Consider the following 20,267-nt stretch of genomic DNA (forward strand, 5'->3'; position numbering starts at 1 on the left):
GATAATAATTTATGTGATTGATGCTCGTTTCTACCAATGTAGATTACTTTAATCTCAATTTAAAGATACATATGTCTTTTTTAATTTTTATAATTAAAAAAAGATAAAGAACTCATTGAATCAATTAAATTGCATAATAATAATAATGATAAAACGGCTTATTAGATATTAATTCTTTGATAATTTAATGCTTGCAGATATGTCACGTCAATATAGGATGTACATGATAGTAAAATAATGTAAAATTTTATTTGAATTTTATATGTAATGATCTCAAAAGACTCGATTATGATGAAAATATGTAGAACGCTTATTAATAATTTATTAAATATCACTATTTTAAGAACTCAAGGCTCTACAAATTTACATAGTCTTAAAATATTTTCAATATTTTTAGTTTAATTTTTTAATACAAATAATACTGATAAAATCACTTATATCAAACTCGACTTAAACAACTCTTTATTATAATAACCGACACAGAGAAATTATGAAAATAGTATTAAGTTTATATAATATAGTATACTAGGATTGATCATATTCAATGAGTTAACGAAAAATTAAAATTAAAATTTATAAACATGTTTTATTATATCGATAATTGTAATAATTGCGTGATGATAATTAGAAGCTTCTGAAATTGTATTAAGAAATACATTCAAAATAAACTTTAATTAATACGCTAAATTTAGTTTAAATGTATATTTTAATGTTAATACAATCTTTTAATGTCTTTTTACTATAGTTTTACTATAGTTTTATTTATAGTTTTATTTATAGTGTTACAGTTTTCATTTTTCTTATTGTATAGAATTAAGTAATCTTCTAAGTTGTTTCATGCAAGTTGTTTCTGTATTCAGTATTTTTTATAATTTTATTTAAATCTCATCAATGTTTATAAATTATAATAGGCAAATCAATATTTGGAAAACTTTTAGGTAAATTTCATATTCACGATAAATATCGATAGATATAACGTAAACCAATACAAAGAACATAAGATAAAAAGGTTCCGAAACATAAAGAAATTAAATGTTTATGAAATATTATATGTATATACTCCACGAAAAAATATGAAGCATTTTCAATTTCAGACACATCAAATTTATATATTTGTCATTATATGCATTTTTTCGGGTTTATAAATTGTTCTAAAAATATTTTTGAGTTTATTAATAATTGAATTATTGGTATTATAATAAATTGTAAGCCATAATTGAATTGTATATAAATATTGCTTGAAATTAGGATAATTTTATATGTAAATAAAATTTTATTTTTATTATCATGTTCGTATTCGTTGTAATATTAGGTTAAGTAAAAAGTCATCGCGCATTTTTTAGCTCAAAGTTGTATATACAATATCTTCGTCAATAATGAATGAAATTCAAATTAAAAAAAAGGGTTTTAAAGCTTGAAATCTCTACTTTTAAAAGCTTATCACATTTTTTAAGTTTATATGAGTTTGATAATTTTTACATACCAAAAACTACGAGCTGAAAAAGACGAAAAATTTTCTTCTCACTTTGTGGATTTGTAACGTGTCCAAAACGAATTTGAGAAAATTTTCGATTACCTATCGTGAAAGCTTGATACTTTCCCTACAAAATCGTTTTTTTTTAATATTCCTACGACTTTTGATTACTGAGTTATCGCGGATTAAATAAAAGAATTATTTTGACTTTAATTGCTCATAACTCCATTAAAAATTGTCGTATCGTATAATTTAAAAAAGAGATTTTTAAAGCTGAAACTTTACTCTATCAAGATATATTTATATTGTTGGTAAGAAAGTAATTGCGGTTTTTACTGATAGATGTCTTTTAAAAAAACGCGATGACTTTTTACTTAACCTAATATTAAATGGAATTGAAATATTCGAAAATTTCGAAGTATGTTAAACATGGAGAAAGAGAAATTACTTTAAATACTAATTTCTTTAATATATTGAAAAAGAAATATTCAGAATTCTGTTTAAATCATAAATAAAAATAAGACATATGCAAACAAGAAATATTCGTTTGAAAAATTGTTGGCCCTGAAAAGGGCCGATTAAATATTTTTTTACAATTTATCGTGCTTAATTAAGCTCGCTCGCCACGGATACGACGTGCCAGTTGAATATCTTTAGGCATGATGGTAACTCGCTTAGCATGAATAGCACACAAGTTCGTATCTTCGAAAAGACCGACAAGATATGCCTCGCTAGCTTCTTGAAGAGCCATTACAGCAGAACTCTGGAAGCGAAGATCCGTCTTGAAGTCCTGAGCAATCTCACGAACAAGTCGTTGGAATGGCAATTTACGGATTAATAACTCCGTACTTTTCTGATAACGACGAATTTCACGAAGGGCTACAGTGCCAGGCCTGTAACGATGGGGTTTCTTCACGCCACCGGTAGCTGGAGCACTTTTCCTTGCAGCTTTCGTGGCCAGCTGTTTACGAGGTGCCTTTCCTCCTGTCGATTTGCGAGCGGTCTGCTTGGTACGCGCCATCGTAACCGTGAAATTCCGAGTGCGTCAATTCCAATAGAGTGGAACTCTATGTCAAATCAGATTGTGAGCTCGTCCGAAGTGCTCCTCTGTTATATACAGTACCGGAAAAGTGCGCCGCGTTTGATTGGTCACTACTTCAGGAGTGGGGTGAGCCACCAAGGTGGACAGAGAACGCTCCTGATTGGTGGATGACGTCAGAGTGGGGCGCGTTGGAGCAGCCAGGGAATAAAATCGGCTGGTTTCTGAGATGAGCCACCAAAATCGTTTGGCACTTTCTTGAGTGTACGTACGACGATTACAAGCAGATCATCATGACTGGCCGCGGTAAGGGAGGAAAAGGATTGGGAAAAGGAGGAGCAAAGAGACATCGTAAAGTACTCCGTGATAACATCCAGGGGATTACCAAACCAGCCATCCGCCGTCTGGCACGTCGTGGCGGAGTCAAGCGTATTTCCGGATTGATTTATGAAGAAACACGTGGTGTACTGAAGGTGTTCTTAGAAAACGTTATTCGTGACGCGGTTACCTACACCGAGCATGCAAAAAGAAAGACTGTGACTGCCATGGACGTCGTCTACGCCCTGAAACGTCAAGGAAGAACCTTGTACGGCTTCGGCGGTTAAACGTAAACAGTTTTTACTTGTATACAATCGGCCCTTTTCAGGGCCACCAAAAATTTCAAACGTTGTATTTCTTGTTGCAGCAATTTTTCAGACTTAAGATTTAGAATTAAGATAAGTATTAATGTTCAGGAAGGCTAACTTTATATTCGTATGCTTTATTTTCGAATTTTATAGTATGTTACATTTATCTTTCATATTCGTCAAACATTAAGCTAAATAAAAAGAAAACAAGTCTTTTCATTGCATTTTACTTTCGAATATATTTTTGGATATTTTTATAAGCAGTGAATCGATTCGTTTGCAATTTCTATATTGAAGGAACATTTCTACGAAATGACCTCCATGTATATGAAATAGATATCTCGAGAATAATGGAAAACAGTTATAAGATAGACTATTTACTTCAGCACTTTATAATCAAAAAAGGAGACTACAATTCAATCTATCGCATTTGTTTATCCATCCTTTTGTTCGTATACACAAGTCTATACTTTAACAAAGTAATGTAATTACACGCAGCTATTTGTAATAAATTCTAATAAACAAATGTATAAATATTTATAAAACATGTACCAATTATTATATAATCTATTTTAAATAAAATGTTTGAATATTTTTGAAGTTATAACAATATTTAGATACTTTTTAAAAACTATTTGAAAAATAGTTTCTCTGTATTATTTTTCTCACGTTCAACAAAACTGATTTATTAATATTTCAAATATTTATTAACATTTTAAATGGAATATTTTCTTTTAAACATAGTGCTATAATGCAAATAATAAAAAAAAAATATTTTTAATATCACTCCAGTCGTTTCAACATTTTACGGTTTTCATTTCTGCACGTATTGCACGTATTTAAACTATCTGTAACATCTAAACATTTAGCATAATTTTTTCATCGAATTTTATTATCTTATAAAAAGAGAACAAATTTGCAAAGAAAATTTTAAAACTATCTTGTGTTTTTATGTATATTATATATTATATTCTTTCCTCGTTTTATATTCTAAAATGATAAAGTAATAATTGTTGAATAAACGAGAGCAAGGATTATGTAGCAATTAAGGTTTCGTAAATATACTTTTACAACAAATGATTAATATGATTTTTTATTTAGAGATATGAATCTCTTTTTATCTAGTATTCGATCACTTATTATAAAACCGGACTTTTGAATAAACATGAAATTTCAATAAATCTTGATTTTAAAAAGTGAATAAATTTTTATTAGATTTTCGGTATTTTATTTTATTTTATTCTTGCGTAGATTTTTTGGTACGGTTTTTTTTTGTTGTTTTTTAATTTTATCTTTTGTATCAACTAGAACTTTACCAAGATATTTTTAATACATTTGACGTTTCAACCGTACGGAAATTATATTGAACTCGAGATCAAGACTCACCCGAACTGTGAATATGCGATCTTTTGTGATAATTGATTTTATTTTGCGATTTTTTCGTTGTGTTAATGTCTGAAGAGGGCTCAATCCGGTAGCCGAAACTTGTAACTTGTATTCATTTTCCTAATTTTGATTCTAATTTTTGGCGTTACGTAATTTTTACCTCTGTTAATTATAATTATATAATTTTTGTTAATGTCAAAGAAAAGTTATTGACTCTTACTTTGCCCGTTATTTATTATTATTTGTTTTTAAAAAGTGATTTAAAAATTGACAGAAAAAAAATATACATCCTGATACGACTGCAATTAAATTTTGATCTGTTCGAAAGATCATTTCTAAATATTTACATAATAAATTAGCTCTGTTAAAAGTCATTACAGTATGAATTTAAGATATTGGAATAATCTCGAACTGTCCGCAACTGAATTCTTATTGCTTATCTTGCTTATTAATTATTTAAGAAATAATGTCAAAAATTAACAATAGAATAATATTGATAATAATAGAATTTATATATAAATTCAGTGGCACACATTACCGAATTAATATACATTAAAATGCTTTAAAATAACATCTAAAAATACATTAAACATAATATATTAAACTGCGACAATGAAATAAGATATAATACAGGAATGTTCTGTTAAATAAAACGTTACAATATTATTTAGTACTTAATCGATTAAATTACTTACATGTGTTAATAATCAGTGTAATATAAGTTATGTAAGCGACGGAATTCGCCAGACTATTTTAAAGTATTTGAACTTAGTAATTTCGATAAAAAATATGAAATGTTCAAAAAATAAAAGTTGCTATAATTTATACTTTAATGCTTTGTCTTATTATTAAAGATGGGGATATGGATATAGATTATTAGAGAGTAAAACAAGAGATTTCCACGTTTTGAGGATTTGTTGGCCCTGAAAAGGGCCGATATGCGTATGCAATGTGTATTAAATTGCTTCACTTGGAGCTAGTATACTTGGTCACTGCTTTAGTTCCCTCGCTGACTGCGTGCTTAGCCAATTCTCCAGGTAAAAGAAGCCTCACTGCAGTTTGTATCTCACGAGACGTGATCGTCGATCTTTTGTTGTAGTGCGCCAATCTTGACGCCTCGGCGGCAATTCTCTCGAACACATCGTTAACGAAACTGTTCATGATGCTCATGGCTTTGCTAGAAATTCCGGTATCGGGATGCACTTGTTTCAACACCTTGTAAATGTAGATAGCATAGCTCTCCTTCCTCTTACGCTTCTTCTTCTTGTCGGTTTTGCTAATGTTCTTCTGAGCCTTGCCCGCCTTCTTCACCGCTTTACCACTGGCTTTCGGTGGCATGTCGAGATTAGTTGTAACGAAACTCTGCGTAGATCTGGACTGAACAAAGTCTGAACGTCGATTGATTTTCTCGGCGTCTGCGTTCTTTATATACCTAACGGAGTAGCCATGAAACAACCAATCACATCGCTCAGCACTACCGCGATAGGGTCGACCTCGGCCTCATTGGTGTGCGCTGTAGAAACAACTGTCTCACGTTTTTGACGTTGAACTAAAACTACAGGATACTCAAGTTAAACTTTGTGACTTTGTCAAAATAATTTATTGAACAACAAAATGGGCCTGACAATTCAGTAACATTCGTCTTAATGTAACACGTAAAAATGTATGAAAAATTACATTGGTTTGTTAAATGGTACAGTTTTAAATAATTTGTAATAACGCAAAACATACCTTTCAATTAAACAATTGAATTTATGTACTTCAACATAATTTAACGTAATATGTGCTACAAAATTTCATGTTTCAGATATAATTATATTGAAATGAATTATATATAATTTCATGATAAAGTTCGAGATATAAATTAAAGGAATAGTATTTCGTGAAGCTTTATATATATTTTCAATTATTTTTTCTAATACTAATAGAGAGAATAATTATATGCTTCAAAGATTATATAAAACGTAAATCTAAATAAATATTAGAATTTGATTTGTGATGTAAAAATTGTGAATAGCACAAAGTAACCATGTTTCTTTGTCTGACCACATTTGATGTTCGAACAAAGGCAGGACATTCCTTCTTTTCCAACGCCATTTCGTGATACGTTACATTGAGAATCGAGATGATTTCACATGTGTCTTGCCCGATGTTAAAATATTTCCAGATGTTTATTTGCTGTTTTTATTTATATAGATAAATACAAAAAGACAGCAAATAAGATAAGAACAATATTGGAAATTAAAAAAAAAAATAATATCCATTATATATATACATCTAATTTATTGTTTTTATTAATATTTGTTATTTTATATATTTAGCAAAATTTACAAAGCGACAGAAATCATGAAATAACTAGAAAAGATAACTAATGATATTCATGAGCAACTCAGAAATTAAAAACATTAGAAATATTTATTTTAATATCTCTAAAATAAGACATTAAAACCGATTAAACGTTTGAATTTCTAAGGTAAACAAGATATTCGCAAGAGTTAAGCAATAAAATGTAATCAATTTGATTTTAAATGTTTGAATTATAGCACGAAGTTGTATAAGACATCAAAATATATGATAATAAAGTCGCAATATTAGTTTCACACGAAAGACTATTGATCTATTATTACAAATAAATAAATGAAGTAAAAGCTTTCGATTAAAACAGATCTGGGTGTTCAATATTTAAAAATAAATTTTATAGTTTCTAATTCACGCAAATTATACAAACAACGCATCGATTATTTGTTGGTTTTGAAACTGAATCCTAAACTGCAACTAAAGTAGTTACAAATTTAAATTAACAAGCAATTCAATAATATTAACTAGTATCTTAAATTACTGTGAAAAACTAAATAAATTATGTAAGTAATAGTAGATAAATAAATCAAAGAATCTTATTTTTGAAAATCGATCTTGATGTTTAATAATTATGTAAATTCATAAATATATTTTATCTCTAGAAATTGCGCGACGTGATTCATCAATTCAATTTAATAATCTACTGTTAAAAATGTGGATAGGAAAATGGTATAAGCATTAGGGATAGTGAGGTATTACAAAATGCTGAACAGAGTATGCCTTCGTTAAAAAAATTTTGTGGCCCTGAAAAGGGCCATTTGTATCAGATGCCAGATTACGATTATGCCTTCTTCTCGGTTTTCTTGGGTAGCAATACGGCCTGGATGTTCGGTAAAACACCGCCTTGGGCAATGGTCACACCGGACAACAGCTTGTTCAACTCCTCGTCATTGCGGATGGCGAGTTGCAGGTGACGAGGGATGATCCTAGTCTTCTTGTTATCACGAGCGGCGTTGCCAGCCAACTCCAAAACTTCAGCGGCCAGATACTCCATTACTGCAGCCAGGTAGACCGGTGCACCAGCGCCGACGCGTTCGGCGTAGTTTCCTTTCCTCAGCAAACGATGGATACGACCAACAGGGAACTGCAATCCCGCCCTATTGGAACGAGACTTTGCCTTTCCCTTGACTTTGCCACCCTTTCCACGACCAGACATGTTGCTCGATTAACGAATACGGTACGGATATACTTTCTTCGAGAGAAGCGAGAGATTTGTGACGTCTCGCCGGCCGAGCGCTCCCTTTTATACCCCGCGAGGATAGCGCACTCCCCACCAATCGGCGTGCACAGTTGCTCTCCGACCTTCTGATTGGTGCGCTGTAGGTGACGCGGAATAGTATATATACGATAGCTTAGTTTGCGCTCCAACTCATTTTACTCGTGAACGTTGGGAACGTTGTATCGTGGTTCTATCCGCTTTCCGATTGTACGACAAAATGCCTCCTAAAGCGAGTGGCAAAGCCGTAAAGAAGGCCGGTAAGGCTCAAAAGAATATTAGCAAGACTGACAAGAAGAAGAAGCGCAAGAGGAAGGAGAGCTACGCCATTTACATCTACAAAGTATTGAAGCAAGTACATCCGGACACCGGAATCTCCAGCAAAGCTATGAGCATCATGAACAGCTTTGTCAACGATGTATTCGAGAGAATCGCCGCGGAAGCGTCGAGACTAGCGCATTACAACAAGCGCTCGACGATCACCTCTCGGGAGATCCAGACGGCTGTGAGACTTCTGTTGCCCGGTGAATTGGCGAAGCACGCAGTCAGCGAAGGCACGAAAGCAGTAACCAAGTACACTAGTTCCAAGTAAATTGGAATTGACGACAAAAACGGCCCTTTTCAGGGCCAATAAAAATTCGAACGTTGACTGTTCTCTGGATTTCGCTCCTGTAAAATTTTATTCTGCACACAGAACATACAAAATATTTATATATATGTTCTAAACTGATTCAATTTCTATATGAATTTGATGCCCAAATATGATTACTTAATACAAAAGTTTACTTATTTGATGGAAAGATGCCTCTCCTCTGTCTATTAAAAATGAATTCTCTAATTTTCAGGATGCAAAATTATTTTAAGTCTAAAAAATCGAAATATGATATCCATGAAACAATTTTCATTTATTTTTATTTAGTTTTTGATTCCTTTTTGTTTATGCCGCAGTATAAATAAATTATAAAATACATTATAATTAAAATTTAAATTATATGTATTATAAAATGTAATCCTGCTTGACATCAACTAAAAATATTTATATTATAACTCACATTCAACAATATTAATCTAATATGTAGGTGTTACATAATAGTTAATAACATTAAATTATAACGTAGATATACTTTTAGTTCGTGTCGACTGAGATGTTTTCATTTATATCACAATAAAATTCTTAAACATATAATCTTTGTAATAATTTTATATTTTTGCTTTAAGTAATTTAGACAAACAGCATTAATATATATATATTTTTCTATATATTCATATCGAGTTAAATTTAATCTTTCAATTATCGATAAATTGTCAAGTGTGTTTACTTCGTTTGTGGAAAACACACGATATGTATTACAATTTTTTTATTCTAACTGATACATTCGAGTTTCTCGCCTTATTTGTCGTCGTTACGACTGTTGCTGAGGGAAGAGAGAGCATGCCGTTCGATTCTAACATAGGATTGTCAGTCACGAATTGTAGGTCGACAGTACTTCTTTCTCCGGCAAGAATCAGCCGTGAAAGTAAAATTAACAAACTAACGACTGTATTTATAGAGAGATGCAAGTGGAATTTTTATGTTCGGCACTGCAAAGATTATGTACTTTCATACAAATGTTCGATTATCCAGACCGCAACTGTGCCGTTCTCGAAGTGGACTCCGAACAATTAAATAATTGCGTAACGTAGAGTTATAGAATTGCGTATTTCGCGAAACTTGAAAAGTCGAGATTGTTTAATTTAAATATTTCGGCAATGCGTGACGTGGAACGTGGCGTGAAAACTATTGATAAAAAAGATACCGCATTGTGTTATCTCGCAAGAAGTCTCACGCTGCAGTCGAGTCGATGCATTTAATAATCGATTATAATGCGACAGAGAATAATATTCCATAAGTTCATTTTGCACAGGCAAGTGTCTTGATTCTCGTCGTCGAAACGTCTCGACCAAATGCGTCTCGGGGAAACGTTTCGTTTATGTTTATTTTCATTTTTCAGTCGTACGGTTACTTTTCGTCCTAACCTCTCAAAAATTTCCAAGTGTACAAATTCAAATCGCGATATGGCAACGGACACGAAATTCCTGTCGGAGTCGAGAGCCGATTTAAGAGATATCTTCCGTTCCGCCGTGAAAGCGGTGTCGCCGAACGAAATTGTAAGGAGGAGGGTGAAACTCCAAGGTAACGCTTTGTACGTCGACGAGAGGAGCTTCCCGCTTAAAGGGGATGTTTATCTCGTCGGATTCGGTAAGGCGGTTATGGGAATGGCCGTAGAACTCGAGCGAGTGCTCGGCGATACTTTGAAGAAGGGCATTGTCAGCGTGCCGAGTATGTCGAGGGACGCTATGTGGACCTTCGAAGATAAATCTAGCTTCCCTAAGTTGCACAATAGTAGGATAGACTATCGCGAAGGTGGTATCAACAATCAACCTGATGACAGATCGTTGGACACCACGCATGATATTGTAGACCTGGTCGAAAAGCTAACCAAGATGGATACTCTGATAGTATTAGTATCAGGTGGAGGTTCCGCATTGCTGTACATGCCGAGGCCCGTTCTGGCTCAAGAAGACAAGTTGGAACTTTGTAAAAAGCTCCAAAATGCAGGTGCTGATATCACCGAGCTTAACACCGTGAGACAAAAGCTGTCTCTGGTAAAAGGCGGTGGTCTAGCACGTATGGCCTACCCCGCATCCGTTATTACGCTGATACTATCCGATATTGTCGGTGATCCCGTAGACTTGATCGCCAGTGGCCCTACTGTTTATAATCCGAGAACACCGGAGCCTGTTGTTGCTATATTAAAAAGATATAACTTATTTCAGTCACTTGAGGGCAATTTAAAGACTGTCATAACGTCCAAGGAGTCGTTTGATGACAAACCGTTATTAAATCCAGTTACAGCTAAAACTGCCACTAAACAGTTCAAACACGTGACGAATATAATTCTAGGAAACAATACAGTGGCTCTGGAAGCTGCAAAACTTGAAGCTTTGCGCAAAAAATTAACTCCAATAATCTTAAAGAATAATGTCACAGGAAATGTACAAGACGTTAGTTCAGCATATGTTCATTTAACAAGTTTGATATGTCTCGTTTTGCTAAATGAGCTGGAGAGAAAAGAATTTTACGACAAAGTACGGACTATGCCAATACTTTCATTATCTATTGATAAAATCGACGAAATCTTTCATCATCTTATTGGCAATCTCAATGGTATAGTTTTAATCGGAGGTGGAGAACCTACGGTTGTGGTAACAGGTCAAGGAAAAGGCGGTAGAAATCAGGAATTAGCTTTACGTTTTTCACTAGATTGGCTAGCAAAAATCAAAACTTATCCGCGACTTATCGAGTACGATGTGATGATGCTCAGTGCAGGTACTGATGGTCAAGATGGTCCTACCGATGCAGCAGGTGCATTTGGTTATCCTGCCATTGCGCCCGTAATGCACGATTTTTACACAAAAATTAAATCTATGAAGACTGAAGAGCAAGAAAAAGTACAGGCGAAAATAATGACAGACAGAAAAACGCAGGATTCGTACAGACGGCAACGAACGAATAGATTTGCAGCAGAATCTAATATTGAACAAAAAGGACGAGATTTCAGTAGCACAATAGAAAAGTCTTCTCGAGAAGATATTAATGAACATATCGATCATTTAGTATTAAAGACAATGGAAGTAGAACGCATGTTACCTGAAAATGTCTTACAAGAAAACGATACGTATAATTTTTACTCGCGCTTTAAGAAGGGGGCGGACTTAGTTAAAACGGGAAAAACTGGCACTAATGTTATGGATTTACATTTTATTTATATAAAAAAACGGTCGTGCAAGTGTGAGATTGATTCCTTTGACAAACCAACGTATGAAGAAGATATCTTGGACGTACATGATTTACACATTGACGCATTGACTATTGAAAAGTACAAGGCTGCATGTGCTCCTTTAACATTTGATAAAGACGAATTTTTACAAACTCCACCTTTAACTACTGAAATTAAAGCGGAAAAACCGTTCCTAAAAATTATTGATAAAAATTTTACAGATACGTGCTGTACTAAAAAACATAAACTTGATTAATTAAAAGTATATCAAGAATATAGCTATAAAAAATCCTACGTTATATAATTATTACATAATTGCGTTGTATAAAATAAATTACATGTTCAATATTTCACTTTGGAAGAAAATAGATAATTTACACATTTTGTAAATACTGAAAACTTTTAAATATATATAAAATATTTCAATTATATTTGAATATCAAGAAGGCACTGCTTAAAAATAAATCTTTTAGGCTACATTCCAAAACGTCTCCGAGGAAAATTTTACTCGATAATATAATATTTGAAGTATATGTTACATGTACTATATTTTGAGTAAAATTTTTTTCGAATAGGACGTTTTAGATTATGGCTTTAAATTACAACATTACTACATAACATATCTATTTGCTTGAAGATATGACAATATATATTCTCTATCATACATAGATATCTACAGAGATCATATATTATAATATATATTTATATATATGTATTATATTGTTTGTTGACTATATCGATATTTTTTCTTATGACGAAAAAATATAAAACTAATATTTCATAAAGGAATATATAATTACGTAGTAACATTTATATAATTAGACACAATACACAACTTTGGTAATCTAATACTTTCTATTCCAATATTTTTATTTCATAGATATATTGTTTTTCTCTGTCAATTATTTTGGTACAGATACAGAATTATTTTGATAAGGACTTTCAAAAGCTTCTTAAAATATTATTTGCTTGCTTATCTAAAGAGAAGAAAAAAAATTTAATATATAAGTAGGGTCTCTTCTACTATTGTTTACTAAGTGTCTGTGCATATAAATAAATATAAACTTTCTTTTATAACGTTTATAAATTATGTTATATAATGATAAAGAGATATTCATTTGTACATTACATTTCTTAGTCATTAGTGTGCATTAAATTTCAATCTAAAAATTTTCGATGCTAAAAATCTTTGCAATTATTAAGATTGCTGTTATTTATAAAAAATTTTTTAAATCAAAATATATATTTCGATATACCCTGACTTTTTTATTATAATTAAATTAGAGACTAGAGAGAAATGGAAAATTAAATCCTAAGTTTTTGGACGAAAAGTAGAAGATTGGCATAATCTTATTAACTATCTTATCTACTAAAGATCCCAACTAAATAAATGATGTTTGACTAGCATATCGCGAACTCCATCTTTTAAAGGCTGTGATTGTTCTTTTTTGGGCGGTAGTTCCCAATCGGGATTCAAGTTAAATGCAAATTGACTTAATATTCTTAACTCACATTTTATTTGCACCCAACCTGGACTATTTATGAAGCTCCACGGTTGATACCTAAACATTATATATACTATTATATATATCGTAACAGAAAATAGATATTATTGAATAGCACACACAGATAATTTGTGCATACTTACCACTTTTGCACTACTTCTACACAGGAACATAAGACTTCCAGCCATAAATGAAGCACTTGTTCGTTTAAACCGAGACAAATGAGAGAACGTAATTTCACATCCATCTGAGCGTGTGCATTGTCGTGTGTTAAATTTACAGATTGGACACAACGATACAATAACTGAAACATTTTCTTTATTACTGAATGTAAAAAGCCTAAGAAAGAGACGTTAATGTGGCGTCAATTGATCATGTGATTCTGAGCAAAAATCACAAAAATTATATAAGTTCTGTTGCACGCATGAGGTATCATTCTATCCTCGTTATTCGCAGAGTGTTAAACAAAGATAAAATACCTTCATACGCATTATATGCGCAACGGAATGAAGTTATAAGGTGCGTTCCGAATTACGTATAAAGCGCAGAGATATTCCATTTTCCTTTTTCAGTCTTCGGTGAACAATAAGGACAAATGATGCATCATGCGCTTTGTACGTAATTCGAAACGCAACTATAGTTAACTATATAAAAAGAAGTACGTGATTGGTAGCTTTTTTCTAGGCTCTTTAATCAAATGTATACACAAGAAAAATGAATATAATTTGTAATACCTCTTCTGGCGTGAGAACTTTGCCATCTTCATCCAACCTGTACGTTTTGCACAGTACCAATCGACTATAAACAGAATTGAAGTCTTTTTCCACTTCTCTGTTAGAAGCTTCTTCTATAAATAACCACGGATGACATGGTCCACCCAAAAATGATGGTCTTTTCATTCCATGTTCTAAGACTGCTTTCACAGTGGGACACAATGTACCCCTTACTAAATCTGTAACAGCTTCGCTAACTGCATCGTCTCCAGCGCATGTATATTGTTTGCTTCGTTCATCCAGCAATTCTACAAACTTCGCAGGAAACCATCCTAGAAATATATTGTTAGACTAAAATATATTTTGAAAAAAATATCACTTAAAATAAGAAAATAAGATAATTCACTTTAAAGATCTGTATAATTATCAGCATATACTTATTACAAAAAATCGCAAAGAAGATAACGTAAAATATAAAACATACATTTAAAAAATATTAAAAAATAAACAAATATAAATAATTAAAATATATAATTAAACTGTTATAAAAAAATTAACATGCCTATCACAAATTCATTCATTTCATTATAATACTCATAATATTGTAAGATTTCTTTCGTTACTTATATTACCTCTTAACCCATTAAGTTCTCCCACCCAACAATGTTCATCTTTTTGACTAATGATTGTAATTATATCATTCTTTCTGAAGCCAAGTTCATCGTCATCGTGTCTCTCAAAATCTGTAACAAAATTAATATATTTGTATAGAGCATTTTTCACATTGATTCTTTCATCTTCATTTGATTTTTTAAATTATATGAATCTTTATTTTTATTGTTTTCAATCTATTTTTATTATTATTATTAAAATCATATCGTTATAGTATGCAATAAAAAAGATATTTATATCTAATTACCTAGTAAAGCTTTTGCTCTTCTTTTCCGTGTCCGTGACACATTAACATAATTGTCATGGTCTTTTGCATGACTTTCCATTGTATAATCTGCTATGAGAACAACATTATTTAATTTTGGATCGACATTTATGAAATGTCTTGCAACTTGTAAAACGGCTTCCCTTAGATCAACTAGAATTTCTAAAAGTTCATATATTAAATTATAGACAAATTTTATTAAAAATTCTACATGACGCTGTGCATATATACCTGTTTGACGAATATTTTTAGATTTTGTATCGTCTTCGCCGTCATCATTTCCAAATAAAATTGTTTGCAACATTGATTTATTTCGCTTCATTTGACGTCTGTAAAAAGACCATAAAGGAGATACATATATAAATATAAAAAAATTCAAACTATTGTGATCGTGAATTATTATTAAATAGGAATTACACATAATATATTTTTCATCACTTATACCTATTCAAATGTTGTTTTGGTAAATTTGGTACTGCATCTGGATTTCCTACCAATCCGCCTTGATCAGCCATTAAATAAGCTAAGTGACGACGTCGATGAGTCTCGACTAACACGTCTGTCAGTGATCCACTAACTTCTAAAGATACCTAAAAAATATCGAATTTATGTTAAAACAGACTACGTTATAACATGTTTTTAAAATTGTTAAGAGAAACAATCAAGAGAAACATACGTTGAATAATTGGTCCACATCGTCAATGTCTCCTGGTATATCTGAGAGAGCGTTAAATATTTGTGCAGAGTTCTCCAATTGTCTCAAGTCTGTTTCTGAAAAAACAAAAAAAAAAAACATTTTATAAGCAATTGTCTAATATAATATAGATCGCTCAAAATATAATAAATATATATTAACAATATATACCTTTTATCTTCAACATTCCAAGCGTAATTTGGAATAAAACTATAGATCCATCAAAAAGGAACATATCCCATATTCGTAGTAATATTTTCATATGCACAACTGATGCAAATAAAGTCAGAAACCAGTGCAGAGATATAAGACTTAATTCTATGTCATGTTGCAGCAAAACATGATCTATGTCAGGAAGGTAATTAGCTACTAATGTGCGAAGTACTTTTTGGTCAGCTTGAATACCTATGGAAATAATAATAATTTTATGTTACAATTAGCATTAAATTTTTGTTACTTTAAATATTCTATAAGGTTGATAAAATGTATTACCTAATAATGTTGAAGAGTAATACGAAGCTGGCAACAAATCTTCCACTATTGTTGTCATCATCCAGAATGCATCTTCCTCTTCCAAAAGTAATAATAATGACGCCGCCATTGTACCCGTACCTTGACAGTAACTTGATATAACAGGATAAAAATTATATATTAATATCATGTATTTAACTTAATAAAATAATGTTAAAATTAATTATATTTGTACTTCTCCATACCCAATATCAGGATATAACCAAGCTAAGGCACGCATAACGCGTCTTAAACGGGGTATACCAGTACTATGGAGATGACTGAAACACGCATTGGCTGGCATAATGCGAAGGAGATCTTTTTCTATTTGCTTATTGGTCATTAATGCATCATTACTCGAGGCTTTCACTATATCTTTGTACATTATTTCCGATGAACACTTTTTCTGAAGTGCTCCTGTAATTAAAAACGTATTTTCATCATAACTTGTCATTAAAAATTTGTGTTTTTATTGCTTATACCTGACATGCGCATCCAAATTTGAGGTCTCAAGGAATGAGGTATGCCACGGCGAACCATTTCACGTAATTTATCTGTACGTGGTAGATTTCGATCCATATTTTGCCAGGAGAGTTCTGCCACTTCTTTATTATGACTAAATTCCAAAAGAGCAACCCATTGCAATCTAAAAGAGCAAACCAATATGTTTCAATTTTATCTATTTTTATACCTCCATTACAAGTACAATTGCAATAGCTATATTTTATTAAGTATGCTATGAAAATACGATTTTAATTAACCTATGTTGAGGATCCTCAACAAATGGTATTCCCAGCAATTTTTTTGAATTCTGTTCAGGGCCATCTTCTTCTTCCACACGAAAGCCAAATTCATCAAACCTAGATTGATGGAACAGTTATAAATATTAATTTGTAACTGTAAATATTAATTTGCAAAATTATTTTACTATGTTTTTTTTATAAATGCAGTTTTTGTATACATTTAAAAAAAAAAGTTTAATACTTTTGTACATTGTTTGATATACATAAGTCTTACCTATATTCAGGTTGTGAATTTGGATCATCAGGTTGATTCAATTTAGCCAAGATATCTTGCGGCCACATGGATGGAGTCAATGCTGAAAATGGACCACCTGGTGCTGGTGACAAAGCCTCACCACACAAACTTCCAACTTCTACTTCGGCCTCATCTTCAGAAATGGCTGTTTCTATTTTTTTCTAAAAACATAAAATTATATTTGACAAATCTAAAACAAGTATAATAATCAAGGAGAATTTTTTTACTGATCTACATCAATATTTTTCAAGAATTTCCATTGAAAAAAATTTTTTTAATTTTCCTTATTACAACTCGCAAGTCAATATGTAAATTTATTATTTATATTTATTTTTTATTAGTTTTGATTTTCATACATTTATATTATTCATTATTTTTCTAATTCATTTTTCATTCTTTCTCTCTATCATTAGAAATTTAAAGTTGAAGTCACTTTTCTAGACACTACATTCACCCGTTCGTTTCTGTTTTTATTTAATATAGTTTTACATATTGAAAGAGCTATAATAAATCTGACAAATTTGGATAATAAGGAGTTAACCAAATTCGATTCCACATGTTAATCTACGTGCAACCTCGCAGAAGTAAACCCAGCATTATAATGATTCGAGAGAGTACTTACATTATGTTCCTCTTTCCCGACGTAACCATCATGATCGCGAACATTGAAAAACGACTTGGCCAAGTCCATAATGCGTCCCCGATGTAATCTCGACTCGTCAACGCGTCAGATCCCCATTGATATCTCCCTTACGTCGTGGCCTGTCAACGTCGCGCCATGGTGGAGCAGGTGGAGTGGAGCTGAGTGGAGGCCTTATGGATTAACGTCACAACGAGAAAAAAAAAGAAAGCGACTGCATCACACTTACGTAGCGTCATCTGGGAGATCTCGTTTCAAAATCCAGCCGGAACAAAAAAAAAATCAAAAATATACGGCACATCCGATAAGAAACGGACATTCCTCGTTAAACATTGAAATTATTTTGTATTTCGTTATTGAGTTTTTTAAATCGCATTTCATATCTTTTTCCAAGCTTTTTTCAAGTTTTCTGAATTAAATCCAATCGCTATTAACCGCATGCACATCTTGTTTGCTAAAAAGAAAATAGAATCTGTTGACTTATTTGTATTATCGAATGGAGATAAAATATGTACTTATAATGGGAAACATCCATATTTCATGTCATAGCTTTGGCAACTCGTGCCTCATATTCTAATGTAATACATTCTATGGTTTTTATTGTTATTGTTAATAATAAATTCAACTGTTTCATTAATTCTTTAAACGTAAATAAACAAAGCATTTCAGTAATATTAATTGTTTGTTAATTTATATAAATGTATTGAGAAATCAATGTATCTTTTTGCTTCTTTAATATAAATCCTTTTGGGGATAAACACACTATACATTAGGTTTTATTTTTTTCTCGGATATATTATTACATATTTGTTTTTATTTACATTTATATATACTATTTGTGATAATTTAACACAGAAACGCAAATTAAAAGAAAAATCAAAAGAAGATTAAAATAAAGACGAATTTTGCCCGAATGTTCGAAATTAATTTGAAAGTCATTATAATTTATTCTTAACATTTTATTTGGTCACGAAGATTTTTCAGTATTAAATTCAAACGTGCTCTGCAGAAATATACCAGTTGCGCTTATTCCATCGTTGATAAAATGTATCTCTAGAATAACAATAACGTAATACTTTGGATAGACCTGTAATGTACCAAATACATGTATATTTATATCGTACATTTATATATATTAGAATTGTTAAGGAAAACTAGTGAAAAGAGAAAAAAACTCCAAGAGATCGTATCTTCAAACGAGGTAAAAATTATAAAGGTGAGCAAGTTCACTAGGTATTAACTGATATAAGATTGTTACAAATGTTCGAGTGAAACGCTCTCTTTTGTAATTTTCACCTATCTCAAGATACACAATCGACCCCTTGCCTTTGCCGAGATCCCGTTACCTGCGTTACCTCCAAAGGCAACAGTAGAGCGCAGCACCAATCGATCGTTTGCTTCTCCCGTTTCATCCCCCCCCTCGCCCCCCCGCCCGGATCTGCGAGCGAATGATGCGCCGTCCAGGAAAACATGGCGTAAAGTGAATGCGTTGCACATGTGTCAGTGATTTTCGGTAAGGGGTCAGTTCCTGAATCGTGAGGTTGGTGCGGACCGTTCGCGGCTCCGGCAGCTCGGCTGCGTCGGACACGTTGTCAGGCACTTCGGGAACGGCACACCGGGTGGATCCTGCGATACTCGCCGGGGAAACACGCCGGGAACGCCGCGGCACGGGGACGCACGGGGGAGCGAGAGAGAGAGACGCTGGGGACTCTCTCTCTTTCTCTCTCGGGGCCAGTCTCCGTTCTGTCATCGTGGAATTTCGTTCGACCGGCTGTTCGTTCGTTGATTCGTTCGTTCGCGCAGCCGTCTCGACGGGTCTATCCCCTTTGACCGGGTCGCAGCAGTCCGCGGTAAATGCCTGTTTGAAGTCGTCGCACGGTCGGTCACCGAAATCGGCGACGACTATTCCGTACTTCACACGCGCGCGACACGCGATTCCACGTTGATCTCTTTCACGCCGATCGTGGGATCTCGGTCCCCTTGGAATACGCGATATCGAGAGGACAGCTCTTGGCAGAGCTTTCTCCGACACGGCGACGCATTCCGATCTCCCGAATGTTGTGCCGTCATGGACCTAACGTGCTCATATACGTTACCTTTGCGATTAGATAGATGCTCGTATTTACATAACGCGCGTAATACACGCGTGACGCGTGAGTGATTGTAGTAATGCGGCACGATGCTGGATCAAGAGATCCCTTGATGAGAGAGGATCCCGTCGATGTCGATTTGTTTAAGACAGTTGCCTTTCCGTTGCTCCTTCTGTGTCTTTTACGTGAAGTATTTGGACACAAATCTTGCAAAGACTAC

At 32.9% G+C, this 20,267-nt stretch overlaps 8 protein-coding genes across 12 annotated transcripts in view; 4 read left to right on the forward strand and 4 right to left on the reverse strand.

The window, feature by feature from the left end:
* Window positions 1-2,051: 2,051 nt before the first annotated feature.
* On the reverse strand, window positions 2,052-2,544 carry LOC108751133 (histone H3). The gene has a single exon (XM_018491171.1). The coding sequence runs from the start codon at window positions 2,493-2,495 to the stop codon at window positions 2,085-2,087; it is 411 nt and encodes a 136-aa protein (XP_018346673.1). The 5' UTR covers window positions 2,496-2,544; the 3' UTR covers window positions 2,052-2,084.
* Window positions 2,545-2,765: 221 nt separating this feature from the next.
* On the forward strand, window positions 2,766-3,632 carry LOC108751139 (histone H4). Its single transcript, XM_018491180.1, has one exon. The coding sequence runs from the start codon at window positions 2,807-2,809 to the stop codon at window positions 3,116-3,118; it is 312 nt and encodes a 103-aa protein (XP_018346682.1). The 5' UTR covers window positions 2,766-2,806; the 3' UTR covers window positions 3,119-3,632.
* Window positions 3,633-5,345: 1,713 nt separating this feature from the next.
* On the reverse strand, window positions 5,346-6,007 carry LOC108751012 (histone H2B). Its single transcript, XM_018490933.1, has one exon. It carries the CDS (start codon window positions 5,861-5,863, stop codon window positions 5,492-5,494), a length of 372 nt encoding a protein of 123 aa, XP_018346435.1. The 5' UTR covers window positions 5,864-6,007; the 3' UTR covers window positions 5,346-5,491.
* Window positions 6,008-7,496: 1,489 nt separating this feature from the next.
* Window positions 7,497-8,081, reverse strand: LOC108751011 (histone H2A). Its single transcript, XM_018490932.1, has one exon. It carries the CDS (start codon window positions 8,037-8,039, stop codon window positions 7,665-7,667), a length of 375 nt encoding a protein of 124 aa, XP_018346434.1. The 5' UTR covers window positions 8,040-8,081; the 3' UTR covers window positions 7,497-7,664.
* A 187-nt stretch (window positions 8,082-8,268) lies between these two features.
* Window positions 8,269-20,267, forward strand: part of LOC108751106 (histone H2B) — a 12,582-nt gene continuing 583 nt past the window's right edge. Inside the window, exons 1-2 of the mRNA XM_018491089.1 lie at window positions 8,269-8,687; window positions 13,616-13,623. Of these exons, the coding sequence (XP_018346591.1) occupies window positions 8,320-8,687; window positions 13,616-13,619 (372 nt within the window). The 5' untranslated portion in view covers window positions 8,269-8,319 and the 3' untranslated portion in view covers window positions 13,620-13,623. The remainder of the gene's footprint in view (window positions 8,688-13,615; window positions 13,624-20,267) is intronic.
* LOC108751105 (glycerate kinase) lies at window positions 10,094-12,157 on the forward strand. Its single transcript, XM_018491088.1, is given in 2 exon segments — window positions 10,094-12,134; window positions 12,137-12,157. Coding segments are annotated over 2 exon segments (2,001 nt in total). The 5' UTR covers window positions 10,094-10,154.
* LOC108751104 (small G protein signaling modulator 3 homolog) lies at window positions 13,182-18,267 on the reverse strand. Of its 2 annotated transcripts, XM_018491086.1 has the most exons (16): window positions 18,187-18,267; window positions 17,940-18,118; window positions 17,297-17,478; window positions 17,041-17,139; window positions 16,762-16,925; window positions 16,486-16,696; window positions 16,262-16,392; window positions 15,941-16,174; window positions 15,752-15,846; window positions 15,520-15,665; window positions 15,307-15,404; window positions 15,058-15,237; window positions 14,771-14,881; window positions 14,160-14,470; window positions 13,569-13,729; window positions 13,290-13,482 (listed from the first exon to the last, which is right to left on the reverse strand). In XM_018491086.1, the coding sequence occupies exons 2-16, from the start codon at window positions 18,006-18,008 to the stop codon at window positions 13,290-13,292; spliced, it is 2,385 nt and encodes a 794-aa protein (XP_018346588.1). In that variant the 5' UTR covers window positions 18,009-18,118; window positions 18,187-18,267. The 2 variants fall into 2 exon arrangements, with proteins under 2 accessions (XP_018346589.1, XP_018346588.1); XM_018491087.1 differs by lacking the exon at window positions 18,187-18,267 and having other exon boundaries at window positions 13,182-13,482; window positions 17,940-18,008.
* LOC108751102 (ubiquitin carboxyl-terminal hydrolase 47) overlaps window positions 19,425-20,267 on the forward strand; it is an 8,666-nt gene continuing 7,823 nt past the window's right edge. Inside the window, exon 1 of one of the 4 annotated variants that reach the window (XM_018491081.1) lies at window positions 19,425-19,807. The gene's annotated coding sequence lies outside the window, so the exon portion shown is untranslated. Of the gene's footprint in view, window positions 19,808-20,048; window positions 20,238-20,267 lie in introns of those variants that run through there. The other 3 variants (XM_018491083.1, XM_018491084.1, XM_018491082.1) reach the window with 3 other exon arrangements.

Source organism: Trachymyrmex septentrionalis, unplaced genomic scaffold, assembly GCF_001594115.1.
Source record: "Trachymyrmex septentrionalis isolate Tsep2-gDNA-1 unplaced genomic scaffold, Tsep1.0 scaffold40, whole genome shotgun sequence".
Classification (NCBI taxonomy): Eukaryota; Metazoa; Arthropoda; class Insecta; order Hymenoptera; family Formicidae; genus Trachymyrmex; species Trachymyrmex septentrionalis.